Source organism: Talpa europaea (genome assembly GCF_964194135.1).
Source record: "Talpa europaea genome assembly, chromosome: 14".
Taxonomy (NCBI): Eukaryota; Metazoa; Chordata; class Mammalia; order Eulipotyphla; family Talpidae; genus Talpa; species Talpa europaea.
In genome coordinates, this window is record NC_140082.1 from 11110873 (window position 1) to 11126316 (window position 15444).

General features: G+C 46.8%; 1 protein-coding gene across 1 annotated transcript in view; it reads left to right on the forward strand.

Moving 5' to 3' along the window:
* Positions 1–467: 467 nt before the first annotated feature.
* Positions 468–15444, forward strand: part of CCDC60 (coiled-coil domain containing 60) — a gene marked incomplete at both ends in the record, with an annotated part of 144996 nt that continues 130019 nt past the window's right edge. The window contains one exon of the mRNA XM_084253199.1: positions 468–557. Coding sequence (XP_084109325.1) covers positions 468–557 — 90 coding nt within the window. The remainder of the gene's footprint in view (positions 558–15444) is intronic.

The following is a 15444-nucleotide window of genomic DNA, read 5'->3' on the forward strand; positions in this document are numbered from 1 at the left end:
GATGACAGGAGCCCAGCGGTTAACAGCCGCTTTCTCTCCCAGACAGTGGGAAACTAAGCAGCATACCCAGCATGAGGACCTGGGGGCCTCGCCATGGGCCCCCCTGAGACTGTCGGGGTAGAGTGTTTTGTTTTTTTTAGTCCATATGTTATTTTTGTTTATAGGTGAGAGAAAGAACTTCCAAAAAGAGGGCAAGTTCAAAAAAGTTTATAACTTTCTTAAAAGTGAATAATTTCAGGCTTGTCTGGCCTACCGCATCCCGAAGTCCTTATCCAATTGGTGTGAAACCCAGATGAGCTGCTTTCTCGTTACTCCTCAGTCAGACACACCTTCAGAGTTTGTGTGATTGGGACTTGAAAGTCAGGAAGAAATTGCTGGAGCCCCTCACAGTAGTGGCTGCTGAAATAGAAGATTCTGGAAAAACCCTTTCCTGGGGCGGTGCAGATTGAATCTGAAGGATTTCCAAGATGACCAAGATCCCAGCCGCCAAGAAAGTTCAGAGTTCCCCCTTCTCAGGTATCCTCTGGCCATTGCATACCTCAGATCATCTAACTCAGGTAAGTCTCGCCCTCTCTGCCAAAACCACTCGTGTTTTCCAGACCAAATGAAATAGGAATTAGCGTTAGACCAACAAGGCGCAGGGGAGGAGAGAAGAGTCGTGGTATAATTAAATTGTCAGGACACATCTCTGCAGCTATCAATGGCTACTTTTTCATAAAGAATGAACATTCAAGCCAGAACAGTGAGGCATCCCATTAGCCAGTAATTCCAAAATGATGGACTAAATCGGCAGTGACACTGTAGAACATCAGAAAAAAATGAAGATGAATTGTGGGTTTGCTGTTGCAGGAATGATTTTGAGAGTTCTGCTGGGCTCGTGTGCACAACCTCTCTCTTAGGGAGAGACACTTGGGGGTCAAACTTTAGAGTTTGAACCTAACTTTGCTCCTTCCCAGCCATTGACCTCAAACAAGCAGCTTAGCATCCTTGAGCCTTTATTTCCTTGTGTCTGCAAAATGAGAACAGGCCAAAACTGTGTGAAAACTAAACTAAGTCAGATAGGGACCTTGTTTCGCATGATGCTGGCACTTGATTATGTGTAGATGTGGCAGGAAATGCTGTTGTTGATTTGGAAGATAAAGAGCGAGAGGTATGTATTTCCTGGCCTCATGACCAGAGTCAATACATTTCTGCTTCTAAGTGATCATGACCGATAGACCACAAATTTAAGTGTGTATTTGTTATTCTGTCCTCAAACCTCCCCATCACCACTGAGTGTCCAAGGTAGGTGAGCAGGAGGAGAGAAGTTTAAAAGGCAGCGCTGGCCTCTGTGGTCCAGCTTCATGGCTCCTTGTGCCCAGGAAGCAGCACACAGGGGAGCCTGCAACTCTTGGACAGGCTGGTCCAAGAGTTCCTGAGCTTCTCTTTTCTCAGGATGAGTACACCCCTCTTGCTTAGCCTTCTTAGGGTGCTGCCTAGAAGTAGATCCCATCCACATAGCCCCCTCTGGGGTGGAACTTCCCAGCATTGCAACGGGGGAAGAGACTGAAGAACAAGCTGGAGGTTTCAGAGTCAGAGATGACTGTGAGCACATGGGTACCAACAGCCTGGGGCTGAGCCCTGCATCTCCCCCTTGGCAGTCACCTTGGGTAAGCCGTGGGACTGCTCTGCCTCAGTGTTGCCATCTGTCAAATGTGGATACAATTGCTGTGACTATTAAATAACATGCTCCAAAGATCTACGACTGTTTCCGGCATAGTAAGCACTCCCCAGGCCTCAGTTATATCGTTTGATCATTTAGCAAACATTTCCTGAATCCCCTGGTATGTGCTAAACACTTGCTCTTGGAACAAATGAGACTTGCCTTTAAAAATGTCGCAATCTTAAGTGTGTGTGTTTGGGATGAGGAGTGAAGGTGATCAGAAACATAACTGTAATGAATTATAATGCAAGGTGGTTGGTGACATCCTGGGGACATAGCATTGGGTGTTGTAGGAGCACAGAGAAGGGGAAGCTAACCAGATTCCTGTGTGTGTGTATGTGTCTTAGATTTGGGGAGGGATAAAAACCATGTACCCAAGTAAATGCTACAGAGTTTTCCACCTTGGGATAGAGAGAGGGAGAGTGTGGAGAAAGATACAGGGGTTGGCATGATCGACTCTTTCTTAGGAGGAGGTTCGGGTGGGACTCAGGGAGGCCAAGACAAGGGTTGAAGGTTTCCAGGACTTATTGGTTCAACGAAGAGTTTTGGTACAGGGCCTCCCTGGTGGCGCAGCAGTTGAGCTCTGGGTTGCGAAGCTGCCTGCAGCCTCTGCAGCACCGGTTCGATCCCCGGCTGCTCCCCGGCCACCGGAGGAGGGTCCCACATGGCACACAGACCTCTCCTGCCGCCCGCTGCTCCCCCCAGCAGTGTACCTCGGTCCTTCTGCCTGCTCTGCTCCCCGCTCTGGCTCTGTTGAATTCTCTCACCCTCCCGCGCTTCTGACTGTACCCAGTGCTTGTAGAAATAAATAAAAAATAAATACATAAATCTTAAAAAAACAAAAAAAGAGTTTTGGTACAAAAAACCTCATTGAAATCCTCCCCACTTTCTGAAAATAAAGGAGACCTCACCATGTCCCTGGTTCATCTCTGCAGGATCAGGCTTGGAGAAATGCGAACTACCATAAAGCATGCATTAACCTAAATCAGGCCGACCAGAAAGTGACAGGCTCCAACAAAACATATAGAGTGTAAGGTTGACTTCTGGTAGAAATCCAACCCATACTAACTGCCGTGGTGGTGACACCCATGATGATAGCTGGTAAATATCGAGTATTTACCACCTGTCAGGTTCTGAGCTGAAGTGTTTATATGTGATGTTTCAAAATAACACCTCAAAGTGAACTGTTAACCCCCTCATGAGACAGAGGACAACACCAAGGCCCGGTGAGGACAGGTCCCTTTTCCCACCACACCCAGCCAGCAAGGAACAAGGTGGGGATTTGAACTTGCACCCGCCTGGCTCGAGAATTCAAGGCCTCCCTGCCTCACCACACTCATCAGGCAGCAATCGTGGTTAATACACCATGAAGGATGCAAAAAGAAGGTGTAAGATACACTCACTGGCTTCCAATAGCTTTCAGCTTTGGTGAGGTTTTTGAACACAAAGAGAATAATAAATGTTAGGCAGCCAGGTCAGTATCCATGGGGAGGATCTGGCGTTACAGAGGTGGGTGAAGCCACGCTGGCTTCGTGGTAACACCACTTGCCATGAGTCCACTGTGCGCTGGTGTCATGGGGGAACCCAAATGGGTCCTGAAGCCCTCTGCAGCTGACCATTTCCTTCCCGGGAGGCAGAGGCGGAGGTGGTTCTATCCCAACTAATGTCACAGTGCTTCCTTGTCTTGTACAACAGCTTCGAGTCAGGTTTTTTTCCCCAGTGGAAGGAATATGAATAATATATGTAAATCCTCTGCTTGAACTGCATTTGTTTAGGAAACCATCTGTAGGGCTGCCTAATCTTTTAGGGAGTCTCTTTTCCCTTTGTTTCCCCAGGAAGCAAAAGAGAAGTCTAATGAGATTAGCCATGGGGTAGGAATGGGGCAGGGCTTGTATAGAAGACCCTGGACCCACATTTTCCTCCTTGGAAAAGGCTAGGGTCACTTAGACCCCCACCCCGCCTCTGTTCCATGTTCTAGAATGGAAATGCAGAAATGGCCGTTGGCAAAAATTTCAAAGGTGTGGAATCTTTTAGACATGTGCTGTTTCTTGGTGCCTCCCCAGCTGTCATTAAAAACTCAGCAGGAGAAAGAAACATCCCCACATTGGCTGCTCAGACCCAAACTCAGAGATTAAAATAGAGCATATACTTCAGCAAACTGCGTGGGTTCAAAATCCAACTCTGGGGCCTCCCTGGGGGTGCAAGGGGTTAAGCACAGCACTGGGAAGCTATCTGCAGCCTCTGCAGCATGCGTTCGATCCCTGGCCAGGGAGCTACCCACATGGCACAGCAGACTGCTGTCTTGCCCGCTGTTCCCTTCAGCAGTGTTTGCAGTCAATCTGCCTGGTCTGCTCCCTGCTCTGTCTCTGGTGAATCCTCTCACCCTCCTGCACCTCTGGCCTGTACCCCAGTTCTTGTGTGCATAAATAAATACATCTTAAAAAAAAAAACCCAACTCTGCCACTTAACTACGTTACGTGGCCTTGAGCAAATCATTTCCTCTGCCTCCATTTCCCCATCTGTGCAATGGACACATCATATTTTACTAACCTAAGAAGACTTCCATTTCAAGATGCATCATAATTTTTAGGGGAAAAAGTCTCCTGACTTAAACTATAACTTGTTTGCAATAAGATGTGCCCCAGTTTCGGAGATGTTGGAATGTGCATCTGAGAACAGATGAAATACACCAAAAACTGTTCTTCTCTCATAGGTCATTGTGGGAACTAGGTGAGTTAATACGAGCAAATCTCTTAGAACAGAGCCTGGCACAGAGGAAATACCAGGAAACATTCGCCATTAAGAGGTTGTTTCACCTTTGTGTCAATTCTGTGGTAGAAGTACTGATGCAAATACTTTTGCATCTGGGTAGACTGAGACATGATAAACCCCAGGGTCTAATCATCTGCTGAGAAGTGAGTTGGCAGATACAGAGAAGGACGCAGCTCAGGCAGAACCCACGCACGGAGATGACCTTGACCGCAGTGGTGAAAATGGAGAGGCTCAGAATTTGAGCCCACCCAGCCAGGCTACGTGGAATCAGAAATGTAGAGCCAATGTCTTTTAGAAAGGTTCCCCCAACAAGAGCAACCTTGACCTCTGGCATAACACGTCTCCACCGCAAGCAGGAACTGATTTTCCTCCTTGCCCAGGGAGAAGAAACTAAGGCCTGAAGAGGCCAGCGGAGAGTCATCAGTCTGTATTCCCAGAGAGCACAGCCTTGGGCGATTTCTCTGGCCTCTAATCCCCAAGGCCCCAGCCCTGGCTCTGAATCACTGATCACTCGAAAAAATAAAATCAAATATAAAAAATATCTAACAACCACTTGAGACTCACTCTGAAGACTCCCAGCCAGCTGCACCCTTATTTTTGGATCACACATAACTTAGGCCAGGGAAACAGCAATTGGTTCTTTTCTCTTTCCGAGGGAGTCTTGTGGCTCCATTGTTATGCCTGAGACAACTGCAGAATTCAAGTTGTTGCTTTGTTTTTTGCTTTTTGTTTTTCTGCCTGCCTTGGACCGGTAATGCTTGCCTCGGCAAATCCTGCTTTGTGTAATTGTAGGCCCCGTGACAGGCAGCTCCCCTCCAAGTTAATCCAGGGTGGGAGGGAGGCACGTGTCCATTGCCTCCTGGCACAGAAGGGTGAGAGGTGCTGGCTTTCTGCTGGACAGGATGAAGCAACTCTTCCTCTCATCCACAAAGGGGCAGCCACTCCGCCTGGGGAAGTGAGGAGGGAGCTGCAGAGGTACAGGTCAGGGGCGAGGTGATGTGAAATTAGCCTAGAGACTGACAAGTTCAGGCCCTGCCTTGGACATCATACAAAGGTGGGTTCAGTCCCCTCCTTTAAACTCTGTAGTGTGAGGGTCTGTGAAGTGAGTTGAACAAGAATAGGATCTGCTGCACAGATGGTTTGGAAGGATTAAATAAAAGGATGCATGTGAAATACTGAGCACACTAGTTAACCCCCAGTGACGACAGTGGTTCTTCTTATAGTTAGTGCCCTTCTCTTTTCTCTAACTGGACATGAATGCCACTGTCAATATTTTGAAGACGTGCCCAGCCCAGATATGAAGTCTGGAAGAAGCTGAGTGTTAACTATAAAATCACAGAGTAGGGCAAGTCCCAGTTCAAGGGCACTTGGGGAGAAGCAGGTCTAGGGAGATAATTAAGACTGGGCCTGCGAGGATGTTTGCATGAAGGTGGAGGTACCTTGCAGGACAAAGTTCTTCATCCTGATGCAGAAATGTTTGGCCCGGTTAAAAACCTTACTTGTAAAAAAAGGGGGACCCTGAGCTTAGTTGTAAAAAGGGGAGCCCTAATAAATAAATCTTTAAGAAAAATAAAAATAAAATAAAAATAAAAAAGGGGAGCCCTGAGCATGATTTGAGTTCTTTGGATTTAACTCTCAGCCCCGGCCTATTACTCATGTCTCAATGCTATGGAGAACCAGGAAGAAAGGAGAAAAAAGGAAACCCCTGTGTGTCAATTAGGATCATTTTTGGTTGCAAGACTAAAAAGCCATGACATAAATATGAAATTTATTTTTCTTATAGAACTCCCGAGGTGGATGCCTGCTGGCATAGGTTCGGGAGCTTGATAATGCCAGAACTGGCAGGTCCTTTTCCTCATGCACACAGATGGCTGCCCTAGCTCCAGCCACCACATTCACACTCCAGTAAAAAGAGAAAAAGTGGTGGGCGGTTGAGCGCTGGGTTGCAAAGCTACCCGCAGCCTCTGCAGTGCCAGTTCGATCCCGCAGCCTCTGCAGCGCCGGTTCGATCCCCGACCACCGGGCGAGGGTCCCACATGGTGCATAGACCTCTCCTGCCGCCCGCTGCTCCCCTCAGCAGTGTACTTTGTCAGTCTGCCTGTTCTGCTCCCGGCTCTGACTCTGGTGAATTCTCTCACCCTCCCATGCTTCGGACTGTACCCAGTGCTTATATAAATAAATAAATAAATCTTTAAAAAAAAAAAGAGCGAAAGGGGAGAGTAAGAGCTGTTTGTCCCTTTTATGAGGCAAACAAAAGACTTTCCAGGAATCTTCCCAGTACATTTCCTCTTATGTCTCATTTGCCAGAACAGTGTCAACTATCTTTTCTAACTACAAAAATGACTGGGAAATGAGACTCTGTCGTGAGTGTGGAAAGGTATTGAGAGTGGGTGTTGGACTAATCAGCAGTGACTGGCACAATTTCACTAACCGTAGCTACTGAGGATCATAAGCCATACGCGGAGAGTAATATGAAAAAGATGACTAACCCCTACATTACAGACAACTTCTCAGAAATCCCAAAAGCATTGATGCATAGCGGTACTTTTAAAAACTGCGCAGTATCCATCAGAGAGGCTGGGGGGTGGGGGGGTGGGCGGAGAGCAGGGGCAGAGTGCTCCAAAGAGAGCAATCATTCATTCATTCCACCACCATTAACTGAGCTCTGAGTATGGGCCAAGTATGCTCCTAGCCGCTGGGGATACAGAAACGAAAGCAGACGATTGCACAGGACACCCTTTTGGAAACTCTGGATACAAAACCTACCGGGAACAACACGAAGAGGGAACTGAGGCAGCAGAACATGAGCCTCTTTATTTCTATGCCCTGGTCTGTTTCCCCCATTTGGTGAGGCTTGAAGAAACTGGTTAGACCAGTCTCGGCATGACTCTGAAAGGAAACCTAGTCCTGACCCCTTTTCAGCATTTCACAGCCTCCAAAGACTCGGCTGTCAGCTATTAAATTCCAAACTGCAGAATCCATATGGGGTTCCGTGGCAAGTAGCACTTACATAAAATCTGACAGAAGCCAATTAAACCTTTCCTGGACGGAATAAACCAACATATTTTTCTCGGAGATCTTTCTGACAGCTAAATTCTGAATCATAATCGCTGGTAATGGGATACCTTCTATCATGAGATGGTGGCATTTTCCCTTCTAAATTCCTGTTTTCAAACTCTGCTGAGAAAATTTCTTGCGGGGCTCAAGTTTGATCTAATGTATTTCTGTCTAAATTGGAATTTATGCGATTGGTGGTTTTATTTAATAACTTGAAAATTAGCCACGTCTGGCGATCTGCTTGCAAGCCTGCAAGTGCCTCGGGGGTTTCTGGATTTCACAAAGTGGGAAGATTATAAAGCTGGGAGGGTTTGTGGGGGATGTGTTCAGCATTGTCAAAGGCTTCAAGGGGTCCCGGGTGGGCAGTAGCTCAGTGGTAGACAGGGCAGAGAATAGTTCCCACAGTAGCCTTGTACATGTTCAAGGTCACCTTCAGAGGTATATATTTAATACCTACCATGGCCAATGTTTGGGGGCACTAAAATGAGTCAGACCTGGGGTCTCCTCCCAAGGAACCCACAATTTTGTTGGAGAGCAAGTTTATCAATAACCATAAATCAAAATGACAAATAAGAAGTGTCAAAAAGATAGGCAAAAATAATAGGGAGTTAAAGTAGAGGCAATTTCTTTCTTGGGAAGAAATATGCAATGAAGCCTTCTGATCTGACTCTTATTGTTGGCTGGGTCTAGACTTGGGGTGGTGTGAGACTCCAAGTCAAAGCTGGAATTTATTTTTATTCTTTAATACATTGGGGGAGGGGATAGGAGCATATGACATTTCTCCCCAAAGAAACAGGTTCTTTCTTGTACCCTGCTAGATAAAATGCTCCCCTACAGAGCTCCAGTAGCTCAATCATTTTATTCTCTGCTGCTCCATCCAGTTACCCAAATTTCTGTGGGACGGGAAGTTTGTCAAACTAGGGAGAACTTCACTCCATGAATTCCCACTAAAGCTTTCAATAGCCAGGAATGTCTACTGTGTTGTTTCTTTCAAGGATCTGAATATCAGCAGGATTTTCCCAACTTTCCCCCCAATAATGACATTTTGGGCTGATGCGCTGCCCCTGAAGGATGCTGAGTAGCATCCCTGGCCTCTACCCATTAGATGCCAGGGGCACCCCCCAGTTGTAACAAACAAAATCGTGTTCAGATATCACCAAATGACCCCTAGCAGGTGCAGTCATGCTCAGTGGCAGTAGAAGACTGTGAAGTCCTGAGTGCCTTTACTAGTTGAATGCTTACCTCATAGTGAAACATGACCTATCTAAGTAGTGATGCCATTGTGTACCCAGTTGTCAGACAGAAACCCAAGCTTTGTCTTTAAACTCTTCCTCTCCATCATCCCTTATATCCAGCTAGCTCTCACAGGGTCCTGTGGATACCGCCTGTCTCCCCAAGGTTACTGCCCAGTCCAGGACACCACCATCCCTCGCCTAAATTATGCCACAGCATCTCTGTAGTTAGTCCTCCATCCTATAGGGCAAGTGCCATCATTACCCTTGTTCATAGAGATGAAGAAAGTGAAGCTCGAGGAGATTCTGTAACTTGGCTAGAAACACCTAGATAAATAGCTGATGCAATTAGGATTCGAATCCAGGGCAAACTACAGAGATGCTGTGCTCTTAAGATCAACCTGGCTGACTGTAATAAGAAGAGCCAGGAGACGAGAATCTGTACAGTCTCTGGCAGGGAAAGCAAAGTGCCCAATTTTAGCTGTAGGCAAAGCAAACAAGAATGAGGCTGCCTGTGACCACAGACAAGGACTTTGCATTTTCTTGAGCTCTTGCTAAAATGTGCTAGTGAGCTTTCCTGGAAGAGAAACACAGTTAAGGATGGGGCAGAGGAGGAACTCTGCATGAGGTTTAAAGTCATCTTTTTAAATAATGCTCATTTCAATGAAGATTTATAAGCCATTTCTAATTAGAGTCACATTCCTGAAAAAGGCTTATTTTGATCCTGGGTCAATACACTGCCAAGACCTGCCAGATAAAACAGAGTGAAGACAAGCCAGCTAATGAGGAATGAGATTCTTTGGGGGGGGGGTGTTGAGAGGTTGATAATTGTAAATAGCTTAATTGGGTTGAATAATTTGGGCAAATATCCAGCTAAATGGATTGGGTCTGAATCCAAGCTCTGACCTGCTTAATACTTTATTTTCTATCAAAAAAAACCCTGCATCATATTGTTTGTTTATTTGCCATATCCCACCACTAGACTTAGAGCCCCCTAAGGGAAAGAATCATGCCTTGCTCACAATTCAATCCCCAGAGCCTACCACAGTGCCTGACTGCGTACAAGTTCAATATTCTCTAGTGTTTTCACAGCACCAAGGACAGCTCCACCTACCACGTGAGGCAGCACACCCCTCTGGTAAACTCCCTTTGGACAAAGGACACAAATGCTTTATGCAGAAGTATATCCCTAGCACTTGCTGAGTGCTCCACATATGTGGATATCATCCTAATACTCACCATATGTGTGACCTTGGGAAGGCTACTTTCTGTGCTTCATTTTCTTTATCTCACACATGGAAATGACAATTCCTACTTCCTAGTATTGTTGGGAGGGTCAATGAGATAATGCTAAGAAAAGCCTCTGGCACATAGTAAGTGCTCATTAAATGCTATCGTCCATATTTCCACTTAAAGATTGAAGCCATTGGTTTCCAAATATCAAACATTCAAACATCGAAACACTGACATTTCCAGAAATGCTACCTCTCTTGCTGATCATGTTTTATGCATTCAGGAAAAGGCAGCAAAAGGGTAAGATGACTAAAATGTTGCATTTCCAAGAATCCTTGAAGAAAATGCCCAAACCGCAATTAGCACGTGGTTGTCACCTATGTTGTTATTGCTTATTAGCTGATCCCACCCGCTACTAATCAAACTGCTTCTTTGATATTTTTAGACCTTTTAAAAGAGGCCTCTCAAAACTCAGGAAGCAATCCTTGTTGACAGGTACCAATGAACTTGAGAGAATATGAATTTGCCATCCTCATAAGGGATGACTGGGGGTGGGGGAGCATTCTAGAAGGTCATGGGAACGAGAGCGGCAGCGTGGACAATTATCTAACTAGTCTCCTCGCCTTTTCCCCTCCTGTCCCATACCAAAAAGCAACTCTCCTCATCCCCTTTCCTGCAACTCCAGGGCTTGGAATTTAAATTGCCTCAATAAAGGACAATACTTAAGTTTCCTGGGCTGTCCAGAAAAACTCATCCCAGGGCTAATGGACATAACCCCTGGGTCACAGATCATCCCAGAGCTTGAGGTCTGGTTGTGCTGCTGCTTGCTGCTCTGTGACCTTAGGCTATCTGCTTTGCCTCTGATGCTGGCTTTTCCTACCTGTAGTTGAATATTGTGAAGATTCCAGATAATGTGTGGCAAGACTAGGTCTAGAACAACTGAAGTTGACGTGTGATTAATAATACCCTGCCTTTGGGTGCTTTATGGATATCCCAACCACCGCCATGTTCTGTTGTGTGCAATGCCCATGTCCAATTTTTGTCAGAGGTGTATCTTTCTCTATGTGTATCATCATTTTGTCTCAGTTGTCCTGGGGATAGCAAAATGAAGTGCTCCTATGTCCTCCAAGAGGCTAACAACGATGTCAATGGTTTAAAATTAAATAAATGGCCTGTTTATAGTCACAGTGATGATAACAAAAGTAACTGGTGTTACTGGTCGAGCACTTTGTGTCTCTGCCATGCTATGCTCTGGTCACTCTACAATTCTAAGAGGTAGGCACTCTTAACCCCACTTTGCAAGTGAGGAAACTGAGGCTAAGTGAGATTAAATAACTTAACCAGGTCCCACAGCTAGAGAGTGGACCCTCTGGCATTCAAACCCAAGTGGGCCAGACTGCAAAATCCCTATATTTAACCATTGTATACTAATTTAAAACATATGCCTGGTTTTTTCCAGGGGAAGTAGATTGAGGGAAAATATGTTCCCATTCTCGAAAGGAGATTATATTTTAAAGAGAGAGAGAGAGAGAGAAAAGAAAACCACCTACTTTGAGGAGCTTTGGGGGAGGTAGAGAAAATCTGGTGCATTCCACAGACTGTTCACTTCTGGCTTGTCCTCACCCACCAAGATCACAGTCCAGGAGGTGCGCCACCCACCCCATAAGTTCCTGAAGTCAGAAACCAACAAACATTCCATGGGCTCTGAATCTAGCCCCAGCCTGCTGCCCCAAAACTCACAAGCCTCTGTCCTGTCTTTTGTAATATAGGTAGTAACAAAAGTAACCTGTCGTGGAATGAAGCCTGGCGTCTAATCAGAACACAGATTTATTTCTGCCTGGCACTGCTCCCTTCAAATACTTCAGTGGGGGGAGTTTTTCTCCCACTTCTGCATAAAAGCTACCTCTCCGGTGTCTTTCCTGCTGACCCTTGGGTAGGGGCCAGTCTCATCCTCTTGTCACAAGACACAGTCACAACCAGAAATTGAAAGCATTGATTCGAGAGAGTCATACATGGAACCAACACTTGAACCTTCCCTCGAGGAGAAGCGGACTCTCTCCCTCTCCTGCCCGTTCAGGGTGACTCAGGCCGACCATCTGCCAGCGGGGAAGGCCAGGCGGGCTTGTCCCTCCCACCACCCGCTGTCCTTAACTTTCCAGCTGCATGGGCTGGAAGGGAAAACAGTGGCCCCAGGCGAGATCGCGTTGATAGGGCCAAAGGATGTCTCTATTCTCCCAGGGCCTCCGGATGTCTGAAATCACAGGTGCATGGTGGGGAGTAGAGGACACGCTGTCCTCGCAAGTCACATCCAGCGCTGAGGGGCACTCGGGTGGCCTTTGCTGGCTTTCTGACATTAGAACACGGTGGGACTGCAGGCTGTCCCAGAAGGCAGACAGACCCTGTTGTTCCTTGTCTGCCCCAAAGGAAGATCGCTGCTGGGCACCTAGAGAACCCTGATGTAATCCATGCCGGGGTCTGGGTGATGGGGTGGGTATGGGGTCAGAGGTCAGACACTCCTGTAAGCAGTCAGCCCTGATTTGGGGGAAATCAAAAATATCCCTCTTCAAAGAGTTTCTATTTTGCTGCAGGTTTGGAGGCTGTTAGTTCAGCCTCTGGGTCTCTGTGTCTCTCCCCCTCTGTCTCTCTCTTTACCCCTCCCTCCCGCCCTTCTTACACCATCCCTTCTCCCCTGCTCCCTCTTATTCCCCACCTCTTCCCTTCTGTTCCGAGTCACCTAACAATACTTGCTAGCTCTTCCTTTTAGTTCCTTTAATGATTGTAACAATTCCACCTGTTTATAAAAAGCAAAGAGAAGCCCGATGCACCCCAGCCCCTTGGACAACTGCTAAGCAAGCCAGTTCCCCAGACCTCCGGGCCCCCACCGTCCTCGCTGTCTGCCCTGGATTGTAACGGGAGCCTGTTCTGTAATTGTGCACGTTAGGTAACTAGATCATTAGAGAAGATTGATAGCAGGGGCCCAGGTAATGTTTTTAAACCCAAATCAGAAGAGCAGGAGGGCGGCTCCAGCTGCAAGTGACAGGACCACAATTCTCGCCGTTTCGGTGAAGGGTTTCGAGGCATAAATCATCATTATCTGACGGCTTGCTTTTCTGCTTTAACAAAGAAAAAGAAGTCTTTCTTTCCAGCTAGACACAGAGCGGAGGGTCGCAGGCAAAGTGTGTGTGTGTGTGTGTGGGGAGTGGGTGGTTAGTTTTGATAACGAACTTGACATCAACTGACAACTCGTTAACAGAGCGAGCAGTGTCACGGAAGCTACTTTCTTCATTTTAGAAAACCTGGTTTTCATCAAAGTATTTTATGGACCCGAGGTGAATGATTTTTTAAAGGGAAAGAATAGATGCCACAAAGGCCCTTTCTCGGCAGAAAACAGCACAGCTGCGTGGAAAGCACGAGAGGGCTGCAGCTGCTGACTCAGTGGGTCACAGAGCGCCCGGACGCTGATTTCAGCCCCAACCAAAAGATTCCTCTCGTGGGTCGGGGAAGCAGTACAACCCAAACCAACAGATTCTGTCGTGCTGGGGAAGCCTGGAAGAGGGAGACTCGATGCCTAGTAGAGTCCCAGGGTCACAGAGAAACCCTGAAGGGCATCTAGCCAGCTTTCTAGCCAAAGCAAGGGACAGAGACGATGACATTTGCTGGCTCTGGAGTCTAATGACCTGGGGTGAGCCGGCTCCTCTGTTCCCCAGCTGTGTGACTGGGCAAAGCCCCTTTCTCGCCAAGCTCAGTTTCCTTATCTGCAACAGAGAAATGAAGATCCCTTCGTCTGGGACCCTTACACCTCAGGTGACCAGAGATTTGTGATCTCTCAGAGACGGAGCTGGCCAGAGGTGGGCCCAGTACACAGATGTGTCTGACCTTTTATATTCCTTCCTAGTTGTTGATTAAAAAGCTGATGGGGTCGGGGTCCATCCAGGCAGATATGCAGGGTTCACTATAACAAGGCGGATTAGGAAGTTCTTCCTTTTGAGCAGCTTCCTCTGACTCTCTCCTTGGCTCTTCCCTTCAACTCTGTGGCTTCCAGTGTCCTAGTCCTCATCACACTCCCACTATAGGGCTGGGGCACCAACAGCAGAGAGGTCCCCTGGAACAGGGACCGCCATGAATGAGCTTTGAATTCACTCATTCATTCAACAGTTATCCACGGCACCTCCATTACCAGCCAGTCTCATGGAAGACACACAACGAATATTTGTCAAATACATTAATCCAAGATCTTGCCCCCGTAGAGTGGACCCATTGGCTCCTCGTTCATCAACTTGCTCTCAACAGTACACATCCCATTTAAAGGAATTGCTCTTGGCCCTTTTTTAAGAAGTTCTGACTCATTCCTGCCTACCTGTCCTGGCAAGTTTCTAGGACTGTTCACTTCTGGGGCCGTGCCCTCCCTGCCGTCTTTGGAGAAATCCTTTCAAATATCAGAGTTCACAGCTGCTCTGTAAGAGTCCAGGTTACCTTTGTTATTAGAACTAGGCATAGCCATTCATTCATACTCATTTCATTCATATTTACATTCATTCATTCTTTTATATCCACTTCATTGCAAATTTCATTTTCCAGAAGCCCCCCTACCAATCTAATGTCACATTTCTTTCTAGAGAGTTTGGCCGTGAACTCATCTATCAATCTTGTACTAAATTTGCAAACATTTTTCTCTAAAGTCCAGTGTGGAACGAGAACAGAATTCTCTTCCTTCTCAATATACCACCAACAGATCCAGCAGATCCAGCACAGTGGCCAGCGTTGCCCCAAAGTTTCCATCAAGTTTGTTCCTGGTCCATTTTCCACCCCATTCCCATGTCTGGTAACTCAAATGAGAACTACATCCACTGTTTCATTTTGGGTTTGTAATGAAGGCGGGAGGAATTGGCCATTCATGGTTACAATATGGCACATCAGGACCAGGTTAGTAATTTCTTGCACTCATCCGAGTATACTGAAGTGTTTGCCAATGGTTAGATTTTTCTCAAGTCATTTTATTCTCACCCAATGCTTTAAAAAAAAAAAAAAATTTTTTTTTTGCTTGAGTCTAACATGCATAGAGAAAATTACACAAATTTTGATGACTTTGCGTTGTATAAAGATCCATGGAGTTTTATACCAAAATCGAGATCATGGCCAGAACCCCAACACCCCCCATGCCCCAAGCTCCCTCCCAGATAGGAACCCTCTTGTCGCCAGTGGTAGGCACTGCCCTGACTTCTGTCTCCAGCAGCCTGCTTTGCCCGGGAATTGTGTGGAACTGTGTGGAACTGTGTGGAACTGTGTGGTGTGTGCTCTGCTGCACCTGGCGTCACTGAAACCTTGTGTTTATGGGATGCAAGAACATTGAGGTGTCTAGCCGGCACACATCACTGACAGGGTGCGCTCGGCCATGTCGGGGTGCCGCCACCTGCTGGATGGTCATGGAAGGACTCTGGGGGTGCACTA